Source organism: Salmo salar, chromosome 11 (genome assembly GCF_965601325.2).
Source record: "Salmo salar chromosome 11, fSalSal1, whole genome shotgun sequence".
Taxonomy (NCBI): domain Eukaryota; kingdom Metazoa; phylum Chordata; class Actinopteri; order Salmoniformes; family Salmonidae; genus Salmo; species Salmo salar.
In genome coordinates, this window is record NC_138301.1 from 119,264,732 (window position 1) to 119,286,255 (window position 21,524).

Genomic DNA, 21,524 nt, shown 5'->3' on the forward strand with positions numbered 1-21,524 from the left:
CCAGGACTACCCATATATTAAATACATCCACAACTGTCAGTCACTTTGAATACGAGCATCTTGTTAATGGTATATATTATTATATTAACTGTGAGTGAGATCAAAAGACAAAAATAAGGCTGGAGGTAGAAAAACCATTTATTACATAAAAATGACACTTAAGATAACAAATTAAAAATATGTTTTTCAAGTGTGACGGTAGTATATTCTGTTGTACGCATGTGTTCCACACTATACCCGAGATCATGTACACATTAAAAAGGAGAACTGTTTTGTCTTGTACAAATACCATTTTTTTTTATCTGGATCTGTGAATAATTAAAAGAAGTATGATGTGATGAATACATGGTTCACTTACTGTGCCTCTCAAATGGCACCCTATTCCCTATGAAGCGCACTACTTTTAACCAGGGCCTACGAGGCTTTGGTCAAAAAGTAGTACACTACGTAGGGAATAGGGTACGATCTGGAACAGTTTTAAAACAGTAAGCCTTCTTTCTCCCAGCCCCACAGAGACAGAGGTCTCCCATCCAAGGTAAGTGCATGTTTACCTTGGGCTGTTAATTAAGAGATGTCACTCAAATAGGAGGAGCTCACTTTAAAAATGAAATAAAGATGAACACAAATACTTAAAAAAAAAAAAAAAAACTCTAGCCTCCCCTGGTTAAGTATATGTTCCTTGGGAGTCCTGTTCCTCCAAGCTGGCTCGTCTCCTCTCCCCAAAGCGTCTGAAGAAAGACACAATCCCAGAGCTACTGTTCTGCCTCTCCAAGGGTTTATGAGCCTCTGTAGCAATCCCTGTCTCAGTCCCAGCACCAACTGGGGCCCACAGCGCGTTGCGCCTCTGGAACAGGTCCCCAAGGCGGAATCTGAATCCTGGAGCCTGGCTCCCTCCAGTCTCATCCAGGGAGAGAGAGCGAAGCAAGGGGCCCTGGGACAGAGCTCTCTGACTGGGGCAGTCAGGCAGGGACAAGGGCCCCCTCCCTGCTTCTCCATGGAGGTCTGAGGGTCCAGGGTGTCCCTCCATAGCCCTCATCCTCCCCAGCAGCACCAGAGGGGGGCAGGTGGCGGTGGAAGGGTGGGTGGTGGTGGAAGGGCGGGTGGGGGTGGAAGGGCGGGTGGGGTGGAAGGGCGGGTGGGGGTGGGGGGCAATGACCAGACACCATCGTCAAGGCCATCGTCGGCGCTGGGGGCGAAGAAGGAGTGTCGTCGGTGGGGGGTGTGGTTTTGGGGTGAGATGTGGGGGCTGAGGATGGTCCAGGGAGAGCCCAGGTTCCCCATGCTGTTACAGAGAGCCAGGTCTACCTCTCTCATCTCCCTGGGGCGAGGGGTGGAGGGTTGAGAGATAGGGTGAGGTGTGGAGCGTTGGGGGGTGTGGTTTTGGGGGACGAGGCTCGCTTTGTCGCCCAACTCTGGCAGTTCAGGATGTTCTGGGTCACCAGATCGCCTGCCTCGGCCAGTCTGGTAGCGAAGCACCTTCCTGGACACGACACGCATCCTCTGCACCTCTTCCTTCTCCTCCTTGCCCGCTCTCTTCTCCTCCTTCTGGGTGGGGGGTGTGTGTTGGCGAGGGGACAGGCTGCGACGGCCACAGCTCTTAGTGGTTCGTTTCTGGTCAATGGACGACAGGCTGCGGCGGCTACAGCTCTTAGGGGTTCGTTTCTGGTTGATGGAAGAGGCTCTATTTGACCCAAAACATCTCCACTGGTCCTCTGGGGTCGCTGTCTCCCCCTCGTTTTCTTTCCCCTCTTTCTGCTCTGAAGGGCGGTCCAGATAGGAGTCTGCCTCTTCCACCCCCCCATCCAACCTCTCCACCACCGCATCAGGGCTATCCAGCTCCCTGGGCCAGCCCTCCCCTCTCTTCTCCTCCCTCTGTCCCTGGTCCTTCCGGGGTGTCACCACATCTGCCTCCCCACCCAGGGTGCTCCCTCCTGGTCTGGTGAACCGGCTAGGCCCTGGACCAGCTCTAGTCTCTGGCTCATCGGCCTGGGGGTTGGACTTGGGGCAGGGCTCGATGGGCGAGCCCCCGATGGGGGACAGCATCACAGGGGGGAGGTGGTGGTGGTGTCTGCGCCTTGCCAGACCCCTGGGGCCCCTGGGGCGTATGGTGGTCAGGAAGCTGTGGAGGATAGACTCCATGGCAGAGCCAGGGCCGGCAGGCTCCAGGTCAGAGCAGGTGGCAGTGGAGCGACGCTTGGCCACATTACAGAACCTCTCCCTCTGCCTGCGTCTCAGCTCAGCTGCCTCACGCTCACAGTTCTCCTGATTGGGAGGAGAGACACAGTGATGGAGGTCAGAGAGAGAGAGGCAAGGAGAGGAAAGGAGCGAGAGACAGAAGATGGAAGGGTGTGAGTGTGCGGTGCATGAAATGGCTAAAACAGAGTTGGGGGGGGGGGGGGTGTGTGTTTGAGTGACCCAATATTTAACTAAATGTGGACAGATGGAATTGCCTGTCACTGTGAAGATCACTATACTCTTCAGGGAATTCAGACTGTCCCAGATTCCTCATCATCATCATCATGTGTTAACACGTCACCTAGGGTAGCAACATTTCAACTTTTATTGTCACATGCACTAGTACAGTGCAATTACTTTCTTGATCTTTCCCAACAATGCACTAATCAAAATCAGTGGTACTATCAAAACAAATACATACAAAAGCCAAGTTAGCAGGGGAATTTGGGGAACGTTTTCTGGAAATCCTGGTTGGAAGACTCCTGGATTTAAAAAGGAATAAGCAGGAATCATCCAACCGGGGGGGGAGAAAATAGCATTGTGGGAAAAGTTAAGAGGAATTTCTCAAACCTAATGTGTTCCATCCAGTCTCACCTGAACAGCCCTGTTGAAGCGCTCACAGAATGAGTGGAATATGGAACAGCACACCTCCAGCTGGAACGTGGCTGGGTCTTCACAGAAATACTCTGCTACAGCTTGGCTCAGGGAGTTGAGGTCCAACAGACCGGCATGGAGGTCAGCCAGTCTGGCCTCAGCCCTCTGACAAGACACACACAGAGACAGCGACACACACACACACACACAGAGAGACAGCGACACACACACAGAGACAGCGACACACACACAGAGACAGCGACACACACACAGAGACAGCGACACACACACAGAGACAGCGACACACACCACAGAGACAGCGACACACACAGAGACAGCGACACACACAGAGAGTTCTACAGTCAGATCACTAGGTTAGCGAGAGAGAAAATATATACAGGAAAACCACTGGGGTTAAACAGCATTAGAACAGTGTTTGAGATGTAGAACAGAGAGAGAGAGAGAGAGAACAATAGGTACAACTCAGTTGCATGTGTTTGGTTTATGGTTAAATGTTGTCACATTCACTGTAAAAATCTAAGTTCATTTCAATAAAATGTCCAGTGCTTTTACACTCAAGCAATATATTTTTATTTAACTAGGCAAGTCAGTTAAGAACAAATTCTTATTTACAATGACGGCCTAGGAACAGTGGGTTAACTGCCTTGTTCAGGAGCAGAACGACAGATTTTTACCTTGTCAGCTCTGGGATTCAATCCAGTAACCTTTAGGTTACGGGCCCAACGCTCTAACCACTAGGCTACCTGCCGCCCCACATTATAAAATATAAAACTAACAAATTGGTCACCCATAACGTTTCAAAATGTCCAGGATATTGACAGTGGTTATGTGAGACTCACTAACACACTATGCATCAGGGATGGACTTCTACAGTAAACAGGTCACAGAGAAAAGGTGTGTATGTTGGTCATCTCTCACCATGAGGAAGGTCTCCATCTGTAACTGGAGCTCAGGCTGTGTGCTGGCATCCATCTTGGCTTCCTTCACCTTCTCTTCCTCCCTCTGAATGTCTAACTCCACCTCCTGCTTCTGCACCCTGGAAAGATATTTACAGTAAATACACTTTTTTTGGGGGGGGGGGGGGGTACCATTTCATCCACATTACTACAGTAACTGACAGTAAATCCATGTACAGTTGAAGTCGGAAGTTTACATACACCTTAACCAATTACATTTCAACTCAGTTTCACAATTCCTGACATTTAATCCTAGTAAACATTCCCTGTCTTAGGTCAGTTAGGATCACCACTTTATTTTATGAATGTGAAATGTCAGAATAATAGTCGAGAGAATGATTTCAGCTTTTATTTCTTTCATCACATCCCCAGTGGGTCAGAAGTTTACATACACTGAATTACTATTTGGTAGCATTGCCTTTAAATTGTTTAACTTGGGTCAAACATTTTGGGTAGCCTTCCACAAGCTTCCCGCAATAAGTTGGGTGAATTTTGGCCCATTCCTCCTGACAGAGCTGGTGTAACTGAGTCAGGTTTGTAGGCCTCCTTGCTCGCACACGCTTTTTCCATTTCTGCCCACAAATGTTCTATAGGATTGAGGTCAAGGCTTTGTGATGGCCACTCCAATACCTCGACTTTGTTGTCCGTAAGCCATTTTTCCACAACTTCGGAAGTATGCTTGGGGTCATTATCCATTTGCAACCAAGCTTCAACTTCCTGACTGATGTCTTGAGATGTTGCTTCATTCATATATATTCATATACATACAGCTCAAAAAAATAAAGGGAACACTAAAACAACACATCCTAGATCTGAATGAAAGAAATAATCTTATTAAATACTTTTTTCTTTACATAGTTGAATGTGCTGACAACAGAATCACACAAAAATAATCAATGGAAATCCAATTTATCAACCCATGGAGGTCTGGATTTGGAGTCGCACTCAAAATTAAAGTGGAAAACCACACTACAGGCTGATCCAACTTTGAAGTAATGTCCTTAAAAGAAGTCAAAATGAGGCTCAGTAGTGTGTGTGGCCTCCACGCGCCTGTATGACCTCTCTACAATGCCTGGGCATGCTCCTGATGAGGTGGCGGATGGTCTCCTGAGGGATCTCCTCCCAGACCTGGACTAAAGCATCCGCCAACTCCTGGACAGTCTGTGGTGCAACGTGGCGTTGGTGGATGGAGCGAGACATGATGTCCCAGATGTGCTCAATTGGATTCAGGTCTGGGGAACGGGCGGGCCAGTCCATAGCATCAATGCCTTCCTCTTGCAGGAACTGCTGACACACTCCAACCACATGAGGTCTAGCATTGTCTTGCATTAGGAGGAACCCAGGGCCAACCGCACCAGCATATGGTCTCACAAGGGGTCTGAAGATCTCATCTCGGTACCTAATGGCAGTCAGGCTACCTCTGGCGAGCACATGGAGGGCTGTGCGGCCCCCCAAAGAAATGCCACCCCACACCATGACTGACCCACCGCCAAACCGGTCATGCTGGAGGATGTTGCAGGCAGCAGAACGTTCTCCACGGCGTCTCCAGACTCGGTCACGTGCTCAGTGTGAACCTGCTTTCATCTGTGAAGAGCACAGGGCACCAGTGGCGAATTTGCCAATCTTGGTGTTCTCTGGCAAATGCCAAACGTCCTGCACGGTGTTGGGCTGTAAGCACAACCCCCACCTGTGGACGTCGGGCCCTCATACCACCCTCATGGAGTCTGTTTCTGACCGTTTGAGCAGACACATGCACATTTGTGGCCTGCTGGAGGTCATTTTGCAGGGCTCTGGCAGTGCTCCTCCTGCTCCTCCTTGCACAAAGGCGGAGGTAGCGGTCCTGCTGCTGGGTTGTTGCCCTCCTACGGCCTCCTCCACGTCTCCTGATGTACTGGCCTGTCTCCTGGTAGCGCCTCCATGCTCTGGACACTACGCTGACAGACACAGCAAAGCTTCTTGCCACAGCTCGCATTGATGTGCCATCCTGGATGAGCTGCACTACCTGAGCCACTTGTGTGGGTTGTAGACTCCGTCTCATGCTACTACTAGAGTGAAAGCACCGCCAGCATTCAAAAGTGACCAAAACATCAGCCAAGAAGCATAGGAACTGAGAAGTGGTCCCCACCTGCAGAACCACTCCTTTATTGGGGGGTGTCTTGCTAATTGCCTATAATTTCCACCTGTTGTCTATTCCATTTGCACAACAGCATGTGAAATGTATTGTCAATCAGTGTTGCTTCCTAAGTGGACAGTTTGATTTCACAGAAGTGTGATTGACTTGGAGTTACATTGTGTTGTTTAAGTGTTCCCTTTATTTTTTTGAGATACATACATACATACAGTGCCTTGCGAAAGTATTCAGCCCCCTTGAACTTTGACCTTTTGCCACATTTCAGGCTTCAAACATAAAGATATAAAACAATTTTTTGTGAAGAATCAACAACAAGTGGGACACAATCATGAAGTGGAACGAAATTTATTGGATATTTCAAACTTTTTTTAACAAATGAAAAATTGGGCGTGCAAAATTATTCAGCCCCTTTACTTTCAGTGCAGCAAACTCTCTCCAGAAGTTCAGTGAGGATCTCTGAATGATCCAATGTTGACCTAAATGACTAATGATGATAAATAGAATCCACCTGTGTAATCAAGTCTCCGTATAAATGCACCTGCTCTGTGATAGTCTCCGAGGTCTGTTTAAAGCACAGAGAGCATCATGAAGAACAAGGAACACACCAAGCAGGTCCGAGATACTGTTGTGGAGAAGTTTAAAGCCGGATTTGGATACAAAAAGATTTCCCAAGCTTTAAACATCCCAAGGAGCACTGCAAGCGATAATATTGAAATGGAAGGAGTATCAGACCACTGCAAATCTACAAAGACCCGGCTGTCCCTCTAAACTTTCAGCTCATACAAGGAGAAGACTCACCAGAGATGCAGCCAAGAGGCCCATGATCACTCTGGATGAACTGCAGAGATCTACAGCTGAGGTGGGAGACTCTGTCCATAGGATAACAATCAGTCGTATACTGCACAAATCTTGCCTTTGTGGAAGAGTGGCAAGAAGAAAGCCATTTCTTAAAGATATACATAAAAAGTGTCGTTTAAAGTTTGCCACTAGCCACCTGGGAGACACACCAAACATGTGGAAGAAGGTGCTCTGGTCAGATGAAACCAAAATTGAACTTTTTGGCAACAATGCAAAACGTTATGTTTGGCGTAAAAGCAACACAGCTCATCACCCTGAACACACCATCCCCACTGTCAAACATGGTGGTGGCAGCATCATGGTTTGGGCCTGCTTTTCTTCAGCAGGGGCAGGGAAGATGGTTAAAATTGATGGGAAGATGGATGGAGCCAAATACAGGACCATTCTGGAAGAGAACCTGATGGAGTCTGCAAAAGACCTGAGACTGGGATGGAGATTTGTCTTCCAATGATCCAAAACATAAAGCAAAATCTACAATGGAATGGTTCACAAATAAACATATCCAGGTGTTAGAATGGCCAAGTCAAAGTCCAGACCTGAATCCAATCGAGAATCTGTGGAAAGAACTGAAAACTGCTGTTCACAAAAGCCAATTTTTCATTTGTTAAAAAAAGTTTGAAATATCCAATAAATTTCATTCCACTTCATGATTGTGTCCCACTTGTTGATTCTTCCCCAAAAAAATCTCACTCACTCACTCTCTCTCTCTAAGAAATCAGGCAAAATGTCTGGAAAAAGATTTAAACCTCCACAAGTCTGGTTCATCTTTGGGAGCGATTTCCAAACGCTTCAAAGTACCACGTTCATCTGTACAAAGAATAGTACGCAAGTAGAAACACCATGGGACCATGCAGCCGTCAAACCGCTCAGTGCATGTATATATATATATACTATATATATATACACACACAATTTTCCTACCTCATGATGCTATCTATTTTGTTAAGTGCACCAGTCCCTCCTGCAGCAAAGCACCCCCACAACATGATGCTGCCACCACTGTGCTTCACGGTTGGGATGGTGTTCTTCGGCTTGCAAGCCTCCCCCTTTTTCCTCCAAACATAAGTCATTACGGCCCAACAGTTCTATTTTGTTTCATCAGACCAGAGGACATTTCTCCAAAAAGTATGATCTTTGTCCCTATGTGCAGTTGCAAACTGTAGTCTGGCTTTTTTTAAATAGCTGTTTGGAGCAGTGGCTTCTTCCTTGCTGAGCGGCCTTTCAGGTTATGTCAATATAGGACTCATTTTACTGTGGATATAGATACATTTGTACCCGTTTCCTCCAGCATCTTCACAAGGTCCTTTTCTGGGATTGATTTTTACTTTTTGCACCAAAGAACGTTCATCTCTAGACCGAACGCGTCTCCTTCCTGAGCGGTTTGACGGCTGCGTGGTCCCATGGTGTTTCTACTTGCGTACTATTGTTTGTACAGATGAACGTGGTACCTTCAAGCGTTTGGAAATCGCTCCCAAAGATGAACCAGACTTGTGGAGGTCTACAATCTTTTTCCAGACATTTTGCCTGATTTCTTTTGATTTTCCCATGATGTCAAGCAAAGAGGCACTGAGTTTGAAGGTAGGCCTTGAAATACATCCACAGGTACACCTCCAGTTGACTCAAATAATGTCAATTAGCCTATCAGAAGCTTCTAAAGCCATGACATAATTTTCTGTAATTTTACAAGCTGTTTAAAGGCACAGTCAAGTTAGTGTATGTACACTTCTGACCCACTGGAATTGTGATACAGTGAATTATAAGTGAAATAATCTGTCTGTAAACAATTGTTGGAAAGATTACGTGTCATGCACAAAGTAGATGTCCTAACCGACTTGCCAAAACTATAGTTTGTTAACAAGAAATTTGTGGAGTGGTTGAAAAACGAGTTTTAATGACTCCAACATAAGTGTATGAAAACTTCCGACTTCAACTGTATGTACCACTTCATCAACAGAGAAGAGTACATTATAAAGAATCCCCAAATCTAAATCAATAAGAAAAAACATTTCACTTATTTCAAGCCAATAATAACACATTTCATTTGTAGAGCACTTTTCATTTCCAGGCAGAAATCACAAAGCTCTTTACATTGTGAGCAACCATTGATAAACAACAACAAAACATGAGTTTGAATAATAGGTACAAGGTAGTAACTGGCCATAATGATTGTCTACCTTGCAGCCATCCCAATGTGTTGAAGCTGCTCAGGGAAGTTCAACAAGGCCACGTCTATCTCCTGTGCTTGCTGTGGGTGGGGACAGAGAAAGATGAAGTTAGTTTCGTTCCAGTAGAATGTTTTATCCTCGGAGTCTGGATGTGTACGTTCACATCGTCTTCATTTATATTTTCATATTAATCCCTTCCATCCCTTTCTCACCCTCGTCGCTCTGCCCTGCCCAGCTCTCCCTCCCTGCCCCTGCCCAGCTCTCCCTCCCTGCCCTGCCCAGCTCTCCCTCCCTGCCCTGCCCAGCTCTCCCTCCCTGCCCTGCCCAGCTCTCCCTCCCTGCCCTGCCCAGCTCTCCCTCCCTGCCCTGCCCAGCTCTCCCTCCCTGCCCTGCCGTACATGTCTGTCTCCCTCCCTCCCGTACATGTCTGTCTCTCTCCCTCCCGTCCCTGCCAGCTCTCCCTCCCGTCCCTGCCAGCTCTCTCCCTCCCTCCCTGCCAGCTCTCCCTCCCTCCCTGCCAGCTCTCCCTCCCTCCCTGCCAGCTCTCCCTCCCTCCCTGCCAGCTCTCCTGCCAGCTCTCCCGCCCTCACATGTCTCCCTGCCTGCCCTGCCAGCTCTCCCGCCCTCCCTGCCAGCTCTCCCGCCCTCCCTGCCAGCTCTCCCTCCCATACGTCTCCCTCCCTGCCCTGCCAGCTCTCCCTCCCTCCCATACATACATGTCTCCCTCCCATACATACCTCCCTCCCTCCCATACATACATGTCGCCCTGCCAGCTCTCCCGCCCTCCCTGCCAGCTCTCCCTGCCAGCTCTCCCTGCCATACATGTCTCCCTCCCTGCCCTGCCAGCTCTCCCTGCCCTGCCAGCTCTCCCTGCCATACATGTCTCCCTCCCTGCCCTGCCAGCTCTCCCTCCCTCCCATACATACATGTCTCCCTCCCATACATACCTCCCTCCCTCCCATACATACATGTCGCCCTGCCAGCTCTCCCGCCCTCCCTGCCAGCTCTCCCTGCCAGCTCTCCCTGCCATACATGTCTCCCTCCCTGCCCTGCCAGCTCTCCCTGCCCTGCCAGCTCTCCCTGCCATACATGTCTCCCTCCCTGCCCTGCCAGCTCTCCCTCCCTCCCATACATACATGTCTCCCTCCCATACATACCTCCCTCCCTCCCTCCCATACATACATGTCGCCCTGCCAGCTCTCCCGCCCTCCCTGCCAGCTCTCCCTGCCATACATGTCTCCCTCCCTGCCCTGCCAGCTCTCCCTGCCCTGCCAGCTCTCCCTGCCATACATGTCTCCCTCCCTGCCCTGCCAGCTCTCCCTGCCCTGCCTCACATGTCTCCCTCCCTCACATGTCTCCCTCCCTCACATGTCTCCCTCCCTCACATGTCTCCCTCCCTCACATGTCTCCCTCCCTCACATGTCTCCCTCCCTCACATGTCTCCCTCCCTCACATGTCTCCCTCCCTCCTCACCATGGTGACGTAGTGCAACAGGTTCATGCCAGGTTTGTTGGCCTTGGTGTCTGCCAGCTTTAGTAGCGATGCCATCCTGAAACCGATGGCACTGCCAGCGTACCCACCCTAAAACAACAGTTTACTTTCACTGCCCACATACATACAGACTAAAACAACCACACAATAACAACATATTAACTTTAGTCATTTAGCAGTCAGACACTAACGAATAGACGGCACATTAAAAAACTGTTTGAAAACAAGGCCCACGTACAGTACCATATGATAGTAGAGAATACACATGTATTGTAAGTCCTTGATAATATATATATATATATATAAAATTGTGTTACATACAGCATTCATGTAGTTCCCAGCCTTCAACACCAGGCGGATGATTGAGTGGAGGTCGTCACAGACCAACAGCTCTGAGGGACAGAGAGAGAGAGAGAATTATTATTCACTTGCTTAGGCAATGCATACATATACATTTCCCCTGCCAATAAAGCCCTTTGAATTGAAAGACTGAGCGAGAAAGAAATAAAGAGGGAGAGAAAGAAAGAGCGGGACAGAGGTGGAGTAGTGTGTCACCATTGGCTGCTTTAGTCATGACAGCGATGGAGTGTTTCAGCTCATCCATCAGAGGGAAGAATTCTTCTCTCAGCATCAGAGTCCTCAGACGCTCCTCATAGCTAGAGATAGACAACACCATCACAATGACCCCATTCTCACCAAGGTACTAACCATCCCAAACTAGTAACATCATCACAATGACCCCATTCTCACCCAGGTACTAACCTAGTACCCTGACAATGACCCCATTCTCACCCAGGTACTAACCTAGTACCCTCACAATGAACCCCTTCTCACCCAGGTACTTTAACTAGCAGCACCATGAAGAGGTCTGGCTCACACAGCTGGGTCAGGTCTCCACTGAACGACCACAGCTTCTTCACCTGGTGGGAGGACAACACATCATCAGTCCCATCAGACAGACAGCACCAAGGAACATAAAGAAACACATGTAACAACAGATCACTGTTAACGTGACGGTTCAGCCCTGGGCTGGAGCCAACGACAGTTCACCGGTTCAACCCTGGGCTGGAGCATGTGATGAAGTGAGAAAAGAGGGTGGTTAGTTGTGCTGCCTGTGTAAATGCAGCCCATTTGTGATCAGATAAGCTCTGAAAATGATCAGATGTGAAAAGATCTCGTGGTTGGACAAAAGACCAAGTAGTGGGAAAAAAAACCCCATCAGAATTGTCTAAATTCAGTTATTGTTACCTCTCCCTCATCTGACAGTAGTTTACAGTGTGATGGAGTGAGCATAAGAAAATAGTTGTGTGGTTAGCTAGTTACTTACCTCTCCCTCATCTGGCAGTAGTTTACAGAGCTCCTTGAGTTTTCCTGCTCCAAACCTCAACCAGTTCCCCCTTCTGACGTCATCCACTATGTCCCTCACCGGCCTACAGGGGAGAGAAAGAACAGCCACGGTGCATAGGTCACCCTAATAATCACTGCTCCACGGAAAAGTAGTCTAGTCGAAAGACAGCGACTGCTTCAGTTATGTACATACGGAAATATCCAAGCTCTCACCAAGTAAAAACAGGGATGCATTGTCGTTCCAACGTCGTCAACCATTCTTGTCTAAACACAATCTATATAGCATCGATTCCAATAGATTCCATTCAAGGGCAGATGTCATTGAGAAACACAGAACCAGTGTCGTCTACAGTAGGTACATTTGTTAGTCAAAGTTAGGGCTGGCTGGACATTGAGTTAACGTTATGCATGTGGCAGAAATATAACGTTAAGAGCACAAGATACACTCCTATAGCCAGATAACTAGGTGATAACTGGTTATAGTTGATCCAGTCTAACTAGGTGATAAACTGGATCAAGTAAAGAGAAAACACCTCCAAAGAGTGAATTAGTTCCATTGTCAAGTATGAAGTTTTGTAATAAAGGCATTGTTTCTCCTTTGTAACAAACAACGTGTCACATTAGCCATACAGTTGAATATGTTTGAACATGCACCAATAAGGTCAGTTGAGAAGTTGATGAACTGTGTTTTGGTTTTAGTGGTGACTCTGGAAGTAGACAAGGTCCGTTACATCATAATGAGTGACTGATCACTCACGGCTGATAATGTACAGTCATGGCCAAAAGTTTTGAATGACAAATATTAATTTCCACAAAGTTTGCTGCTTCAGTGTCTTTAGATATTTTTGTCAGATGTTACTATGGAATACTGAAGTATATTTACAGGCATTTCATAGGAGTCAAAGGCTTTTATTGACAATTACATGAAGTTGATGCAAAGAGTCAATATTTGCAGTGTTGACCTGTCTTTTTCTGACCTCTGCAATCCGCCCTGGCATGCTGTCAATTAACTTCTGGGCCACATTCTGACTGATGGCAGCCCATTCTTGCATTATCAATGCTTGGAGTTCGTCAGAATTTGTGGGTTTTTGTTTGTCCACCCGCCTTTTGAGGATTGACCACAAGTTCTCAATGGGATTAAGGTCTGGGGAGTTTCCTGGCCATGGACCCAAAATATCAAAGTTTTGTTCCCCGACCCACTTACTTATCACTTTTGCCTTATGGCAAGGTGCTCCATCATGCTGGAAAAGGCAATGTTCGTCACCAAACTGTTCCTGGATGGTTTGGAGAAGTTGCTCTCGGAGGATGTGTTGGTACCATTCTTTATTCATGGCTGTGTGCTTAGGCAAAATTGTGAGCGAGCCCACTCCCTTGGCTGAGAAGCAACCCCACACATGGTCTCAGGATGCTTTACTGTTGGCATGACACAGGACTGATGTTAGCGCTCACCTCATCTTCTCCGGACAAGCTTTTTTCCGGATGCCCCAAACAATTGGAAAGGGGATTCAGAGAAAATGACTTTACCCCAGTCCTCAGCAGTCCAATCCCTGTACCATTTGCAGAATATCAGTCTGTCCCTGATGTTTATCCTGGAGAGAAGTGGCTTCTTTGCTGCCCTTCTTGACACCAGGCCATCCTCCAAAAGTCTTTGCCTCACTGTGCGTGCAGATGCATACACACCTGCCTGCTGCCATTCCTGAGCAAGCTCTGTACTGGTGGTTCCCCGATCCAGCAGCTGAATCAACTTTAGGAGATGGTCCTGGCGCTTGCTGGACTTTCTTGGGCGCCCTGAAGCCTTCTTCTCAAAAACTGAACCGCTCTCCTTGAAGTGCCGATAAATGGTTGATTTAGGTGCAATCTTACTGGCAGCAATATCCATGCCTGTGAAGCCCTTTTTGTGCAAAGCAATGATGACGGCACGTGTTTCCTTGCTGGTAACCATGGATGACAGAGGAAGAACAATGATTCCAGGCACCACCCTCCTTTTGAAGCTTCCAGTCTGTTATTCGAACTCAGTCAGCATGACCGAGTGATCTCCAGCCTTGTCCTCATTAACGAGAGAATCACTGACATGATGTCAGCTGGTCCTTTTGTGGCAGGGCTGAAATGCAGTGGAAATGTTTTATTGGGATTCAGTTCATTTGCACGGCAAAGAGGGACTTTGCAATTAATTGCAATTCATCTGATCACTCTTCATAACATTCTGGAGTATATGCAAATAGCCATCATACAAACTGAGGTAGCAGACTGAAAATTAATATTTGTGTCATTCTCAACTTTTGGCCACGACTGTACACTGAACACAAATATTTAAAGAAACGCAACATTCAACAAATCGATCAAATTAGATAAATTAATTAGGCCCTAATCTATGGATTTCACATTACTGGGAATACAGATATGCATCGGTTGGTCACAGATAACTTACCTTAATTAAAAAATAAATAAATTATGTACATGGATCAGAAAACCAGTCAGTATCTGGTGTGACCACCATTTGCCTCATGCAACGCGACATCTCCTTGCAACACGTCTCCTTCACATAGAGTTGATCAGGCTGTTGATTGTGGCCTGTTGCCCCACTCCTCTTCAATGGCTGTGTGAAGTTTCTGGATATTGGCAGGAACTGGAACATGCTGTCGTACACGTCGATCCAGAGCATCCCAAACATGCTCAGTGGGTGATATGTCTGGTGAGTATGCAGGCCATGGAAGAACTGGGATATTTTCATCTTCCAGGAATTGTGTACATATCCTTGCGACATGGGGCTGTGCATTATCATGCTGTAACATGAGGTGATGGCGGTGGATGAATGGAACGACAATGGGCCTCAGGATCTCGTCACGGTATCTCTGACAGTTTGTGCAGAACTTATTTGGTTGTGTAAACCTACACTTTCATCAGCTGTCATGGAGCCTGGCTGGTCTCAGACAATCTCGCAGGTTAAGCAAATGGAGGTCCTGGGCTGGCATGGTTAGACATGGTCTGTGGTCGTGAGGCCAGTTGGACGTACTGCCAAGTTCTCTAAAATGACGCTAGAGGTGGCTTACGGTATAGAAATTAAATGAACATTCCATTCTCTGGCAACAGCTCTGGTGGACATTCCTGCAGTCAACATGCCAATTGCCTACTCCCTCAAAACTTGAGACATCTGTGGCATTGTGTTGTGTGACAAAACAGCACATGTTAGAGTGGCCTTTTATTGTCCCCAGCACAAGGTGCACCTGTGTAATGATCATGCTGTTTGATTAGCTTTTTTATATGCCACACCTGTCAGGTGGATGGATTACCTTGGCAACAGAGAAATGCTCACCAACAGGGATGTAAACAAATTTGTGGCCAAAATTTGAGAGAAATATGCTTTTTGAGCAAATGGAACATTTATTTTATTTTATTGCCCCCCCCTCCCCCTGGCCCTTGTTGCCCCGGGTTCATACCCTCCCACCCCTGGCCCCACTTTACCTCTTGAACTGCTTCAGAAAGATGCCAACATTCATACTCTTCTTAGAGTTGAGGATTAAGACCTACAGAGAGAAGATAAAACACAACCTAGTCAGACATAGAAACAACCACACTACTAAAATGACGCTACTAAGATGAGCCAGGGATCCAATTACCTGTTGACTCTTGGGGGGTGCCCAAGATAGAAATCTTAAAACTTTTAGGGAGGGGGCTCACATTGGTATTAGTGTCACCATGACACAGATTTCAAACACCAGTTAGCAATTCAAGAACTGGGATGAATTCTTAAGAAATCTTGCTACATAACCTTATAATCAAAATTAGTTGAATAAGGATGCACCATCAACACGCACACCGCACTGGGTATGAGTAACAGGGTTCGTACAGACAGTGGCAAGTCAAATTCAAGGACTTTCAAGTATTTTTTCCAAGCACTAATATTTATTTTCAGGGACCATCAATTTGTAATAGTTCCTATTATGCAATTGTTTTTAGTCGACACCAGATGGCAGTATATCACCACAAACTAAAAAAACGAATTTAGCTCAATAATGTGTTTCACTACTTATTTACTACATACAGTAAGTCAGTACTGATGATGCTGACTCACTTATATGAACAAACTCAGTAAAATTGTTGCATTTATATTTTTGTTCAGTGTATATAATATGATAATTCAATTGTCTTTATATTTCAAAAGAATGTTTTGATCCCACAGGCTGTCCCGACACATAACGACATGAAAGTGAATTCTGACAGTGTAAAAGGCACTTAGTTTGACTCTAAAATGTTGTACTCTGTAACCATTTCAAGAGAAACAAGTTATTTATTTGATAAGATGAGACTCAGGGGACCCTGAATTTTAAGGGACCCCAAGTTTGAGAACCAGTGTACTACTAACCTCTCCCTGCTTGCTTCAATACTTCCTCTCGCTCTCTGCATCTCCTTTACCTCCTTCACTGCAGCCTGACTCACCACTGTCTGTCTCACTACTCTCTATAAAGAAAAAGGTATTTTGTAATTAGAACATCTTTTGAATATAACTAGCTTAGTTATAACTAGCTACCTTGTTAACAGCCAGAGGTAGTTCCTTTCACCGGTCCGTTGGACAGAGTGGTGAGAATGCCCTGCTAACAAGGCAAATCCGTAGGAGCAAGCAAACATATCGAGCATACATGAATCAATCATGATTCCACTTGTTCTCAGTGGTGGGCGTGATTAGAACTCAGATAATTATCTAAATAAAAAGAGTCCATACTATTTCACAAATAAAATGTTGCGGAAAGCAGTGGCAATGTAACTAGTCTGGGTGGTCATTTGATTAGTTGTTCAGCAGTCTTACGGCTTGGGTGTAGAAGCTGTTAAGGAGCCGTTTGGACCTAGACTTGGCGCTCTGGTACCGCTTGCGGTATTAGAGATTACTGTCCGACTTGGGTGACTGGAGTTTGACACTTTTTTGGGCCTTCCTCTGACACCGCCTGGTATATAGGTAATGGATTTCAGGAAGCTTGTCACCAGTGATGTACTGGATTGTCAAGGCAAATATATTTGGATTTGTTTTAACTTTTTTTGGTTACTACCCTGGAATGAGTAGGCGTGTCCAAACTTTTGACTGGTACTGTAATGATTGTGTCATTGCAAATCAACTAAATTATACTTAAAAAAAAAAAAAAAAAAAACACTTCCACTTCAACCAGTAAAATGGCTCTTTGGCTAACTTTTGCTACAGCCTATGTCAATGAGTGTTAGCATTCTATCTGACAACTGCTGCATCCCAAAAAGTTATTTTGTAAGATCACAACCAAATATAATCTTAGCAACTGTTCAAGCAAGAATCAAAAAACAGAGGGAAGCGTATGACAACCCCAAAAAGTTATTTTGTTTAGAAATAATGAAAATGTAAATCTAGGCTGTTGAATGGGTGCAGATGGCAATTGGCTTTCTTACTGCAGCCAAGAGTCGCACGCATCTGTGTGTCGTGTACTGAAAAAATGTCTATTGAATGCAAGGGAAGCCAGCGAGCATTTGGCCTTCCTTGATAATTATTATTATTTATGTTTTTTTAAATAGCCAATCAGCATTGACCTAAACTGAGTGAGCTCAAATGTGATTGGTCCTGACGCACCAAACATTTTATTTAAAAAAAAAGTGTCAAGGGAAGCCAGCTTGGATTTGGCGTCACTCCTATCAAATTGCATTGAGAGCTTAGGTCATTGAGAAACAACTTGAATTATTGCCCTCCGGTGGCTGGCTAGCTAGCGTTAACCATCTAACGTTGCCCATGAAAGGAAGTTAGGCTAGAGAGCACGCATTTTAGCCAGGTAGCCAGGGACAACAACAAATAAAAGCCTGTACTGTATGACAGAGTGATAGACCGAGTCAACATGTTTTTGTCGTCACACACACACACACACACACACACACACACACACACACACACACACACACCTTAAATGGGACAACATTGTTTTAGTTGTCACTGTATTAGACTAAGCAGTGGTGATATGATCATGTTCAAATGGTGCTGGAATAGTGGAGGCAGCTCCTGTTTTCTTTGCGACTTGCGGTAACCGTCTGTGGTTCTAAATCAATCGTTTTTTTTTTTTTTTTAAAGAGGTCCGAAAATGTCTGAAACATTACCTTGATTGATACATGCAATATCCTTTGTGGACTTCACCTGACAGATGTTGCTCTCTGGTTTTGTGATAAAACAAAAAAGGTGTGGTTGAATTTATTCTGCCACTGTGTCTTCTTATTGTCTCGGCCTATAGGCCTTTAGATCACAGTCTCAAGGCATATGAACTAACAGGTTATATTAGCAAACAAAGCATTTATAATATGGCTTTTTCCCCCAGTGATTTTACCCACGCACCGCCACTGGTGTAAACAGCGTTTCCATGAATTTACCCTCCACTACATCCCTGGTTGGGTCTGGAAAAACCCATTTCATAAAACAATATCCTGCCAGGCAAGATGAATCTACATTTGCCCGGCATTTTAGCTATCAAATCAAATGTATTTATATAGCCCTTCTTACATCAGCCGATATCTCAAAGTGCTGTACAGAAACCCAGCCTAAAACCCCAAACAGCAAGCAATGCAGGTGTAGAAGCACGATGTGTGACATTTGGTGGCAGTGCCTAATCAGTCTGTTCTGTACCTGCCTGGCTGAGTGTTAGTGTGGGTGGAATGAGCGAGCTCGCCTGGCAACCACAGCGCAAAACACGTGAGGAAACAAAACTCGGCAGTCTGCCTGGAAATTAATTCAGAAGACAAATACATTTTTCATATTTGATCATTTTCTGTTCTCATTTTAAATTAAAATAATTTCCAAGTATCAACTTGGGAAAATGTCTAATTTTCAAGGTATTTAAGTACTTTAAGCACCTTGTGTGAACCCTGGAGTAAGAGATCTTTAATTCTGTCCTTCATCATCATGTCACCTCCTCACCTTTCATGGATATTAAGTAGAGTTTACACCATCTAGTAGCCACACAGACTGTGGATCATTCTTCATTTGTTCAATCAGTCTTCATTGGCACAGCGGGGGAGTGAGGCAGAGCGGGGGAGTGAGGCAGAGCGGGGGAGTGAGGCAGAGCGGGGGAGTGAGGCAGAGCGGGGGAGTGAGGCAGAGCGGGGGAGTGAGGCAGAGCGGGGGAGTGAGGCAGAGCGGGGTGTTGTGTTGGTTTGGTAACCTAGTCCCAGGGGTGTTCAGACCTCACCTCAATGACCCCCAGCTGTTCCATGTATTTGACCAATTCCAGCCCTAGCACACTCAACCCCCCCACACTTTCCCCTCGCTACACACACACCCTCCCTGTACTCACCCTCTGTAGGCCCTGTGTGGATAGGGACAGGCCCCTGACTGTCTTCTTGACAGATCCAGTCTTTCGTAGAGGCAGTTGAGTGTCAGACCGGCTAAACATCTCCTCCATCCTCTGGGTGTCCAGCTGAAAATCCACCATGGGCCTCTGGCTCTGGGACGTCCACACATTCTTCTTCCCAAGGACTGACTGACGGGGGATGGCATCCCAGTTGAAGTTCCTCATCTTGGAACGTCGATGTACGCTACGGGAGAAGGCATCGCAGCCTCCTCTTGGGGAGGCGGGGGGAGGGGGGGGTGGGGGAGGAGGGGGAGGAGGTCCAGGCGTGGGATGGAGAGATGACCCCTGTGTGTTAGGAGGTGTGTGAGGCAGTTGAGAGGGGCCAGGGGGAGGAAGGGGATGAGTTGCTATGACTACAGCTTCTTCCATCAGTGTCTTGAGGACAGATGTCTGTTGTCAATCCAGAGGGGGAGGTAAAAGTTATATAGGCCAAGAAGAGCACAGATCACTGACGAGAGATGGGACAGAGGGACATATGAGAGAGAGAGAGAGGCTTCTGATGAATTTACATATTTATTGCCCAAGCCTACATGGCACAGTGACTCTACTTCTCTCCATGTCAATGCTAGTCCTGTGCCAAAATGTGACCGCAGTATCTGATGGAACTAGAACCATTTGAATATTCAGGGCTGTAAAAAAAATGTACTAACCACAGAACACGTAGCTCTAGGGAGGACAATGATGACAGTTCACACAAAGCATCCAATAGACAATTGACACATTTAAGAGAGCATTTGCCTGGAGAATTGGTGCTGTATGTTTTCAGAAACTTGCAGGTTTCAAAAGTAACTTTGGCAAATAGAACGAGGCTACAGTAAAGCAAGTAAAACGCGACTGGTTTCAGTCAAAAGAGATTAAAGCAATGAAACGTACAATACAAAAATAGGAAGGTCAATATATATATATATATATAAGTCAACTAAGTAAAAGTTCGCAAATTCAACAGTAGCCTATAACAAACTAACTCCATTACATAGTCCAACCACCACACAAAATTGTGACTTACAAATCAAGTTCTATTTCTCCATTATAACATAGCAACCGGTTCAATCAATTTAACTTGTTTCTTTATAACACAGCGACAGCTTTCAATTGATTTCACTCAAGGGCCACCTGCAAGTTGCAACAAACACATAACAAATCGGTTTCACACTGGCATACTGCTTAAATCAACAAAACGGACGGGTAAAATCCGTCATTAGTTAGGTTTCCATCCAATTAGCGCCAGAGTTCAATGCGAATCATCTAAAATCCACATTAAAAACAATATGCGCATTTTCCCACCTGAGATGTTTCCATCAAATTGACTTGAAATTGTGGATAAAAGCCTGTGCGTGATGAGGTATGTACATAAAATAAATAAAACCTTTTTCGGTTTAAATTACCAAGTTAAATGGGTTCCATTGCATTTTCAACTCTACTGATGGTTTTGTCACTAAACATTTTTGCGTTAAAAACGTATTCGCGTTGACAGGTAGGCTATAACTCTTTATTCACCTACCAGTTTAGATCGTATTCCAAACGCAGATGAACAATATACTCCGCAAATCGCTGATCAGCATTTCATTCTGCAACAAACCGTCTTGCATCGAAACTAAAACGTCGGGTGCTGTATGGCTGCAGTACGCGAAGCACAGTGAAGAGCGCATGCATACATAGACACAAACATGCACTCTCACCTGATAGGAGCGTGCCCATCAATCAATCAATCAACTTCCGGACAGGATAACACAAGCCCTAATGGATTTCCTCGTTTATAACGTGAATTCGCTTGTGTGAATAACGGCAAACGTATTCTAGATCTTTGCGTCAAGGACCGATTTGGCGATACCCTACCTTAACATATTGGGTATGTCTACATTCTGAAGAAGAAAAAAATATCAACATTCATTTATTCAACATAACAAAATATGAATATCTAAATAAAAATACCCATTTTATTTGTCTTATTTTTAGACGTTGTTTAGAACATACTCTTTCCAGTAAATGTTCCCTCCTGTGGTCAACATCAGTTTTACAGGACAAGGCTACTTGAGGTGAATCGGAGAGAAAGAGGCGAATCGAATCTGAACTTTTGTGGACCACACATGCCCTGCATATGACAGCAGTGAGGGTCGGACGAGTGGCAGTAGAGATGGCGTCCCTTCGAGGAAGAAATAAAGAGATTTCGATGCTATTTTCGAAAGGAGTTGTTTAATTTAATTTCGGGGGAGATAAAAATAGAGGAAGAAGAGGTTGAAGACTGAGGGAGGCAAAGGTTGAAGAGAATGAGGGAGGCAGAGATTGAAGAGTGAGGGAGGGAGGGAGGAAGAGGTTGAAGAGAATGAGGGAGGCAGAGATTGAAGAGAATGAGGGAGGCAGAGGTTGAAGAGAATGAGGG

The 21,524-nt window shown here is 45.8% G+C and overlaps 1 protein-coding gene across 1 annotated transcript; it reads right to left on the bottom strand.

Annotated features, from left to right (window-relative positions):
- Positions 1–1,032: 1,032 nt before the first annotated feature.
- On the bottom strand, positions 1,033–20,811 carry fhdc3 (FH2 domain containing 3). The gene is made up of 12 exons (XM_082957588.1): positions 20,646–20,811; positions 19,088–19,592; positions 15,261–15,322; positions 11,779–11,881; positions 11,286–11,371; positions 11,007–11,107; positions 10,773–10,843; positions 10,434–10,541; positions 8,970–9,040; positions 3,769–3,886; positions 2,830–2,994; positions 1,033–2,262 (listed from the first exon to the last, which is right to left on the bottom strand). The coding sequence occupies exons 2-12, from the start codon at positions 19,511–19,513 to the stop codon at positions 1,033–1,035; spliced, it is 2,541 nt and encodes an 846-aa protein (XP_082813714.1). The 5' UTR covers positions 19,514–19,592; positions 20,646–20,811.
- Positions 20,812–21,524: the final 713 nt, after the last annotated feature.

Coding starts and splice junctions, on each gene's coding strand:
- fhdc3 (XM_082957588.1), bottom strand. CDS start 19,513: ATGGAAGAAGCTGTAGTCATAGCAACTCATCCCCTTCCTCCCCCTGGC. Junction 11,882..15,260: donor TTTCTGAAGCAGTTCAAGAG/GTAAAGTGGGGC, acceptor TCTCCCCTGTAG/GCCGGTGAGGGACATAGTGG. Junction 3,887..8,969: donor CACATTGGGATGGCTGCAAG/GTAGACAATCAT, acceptor ATATCTTTCCAG/GGTGCAGAAGCAGGAGGTGG.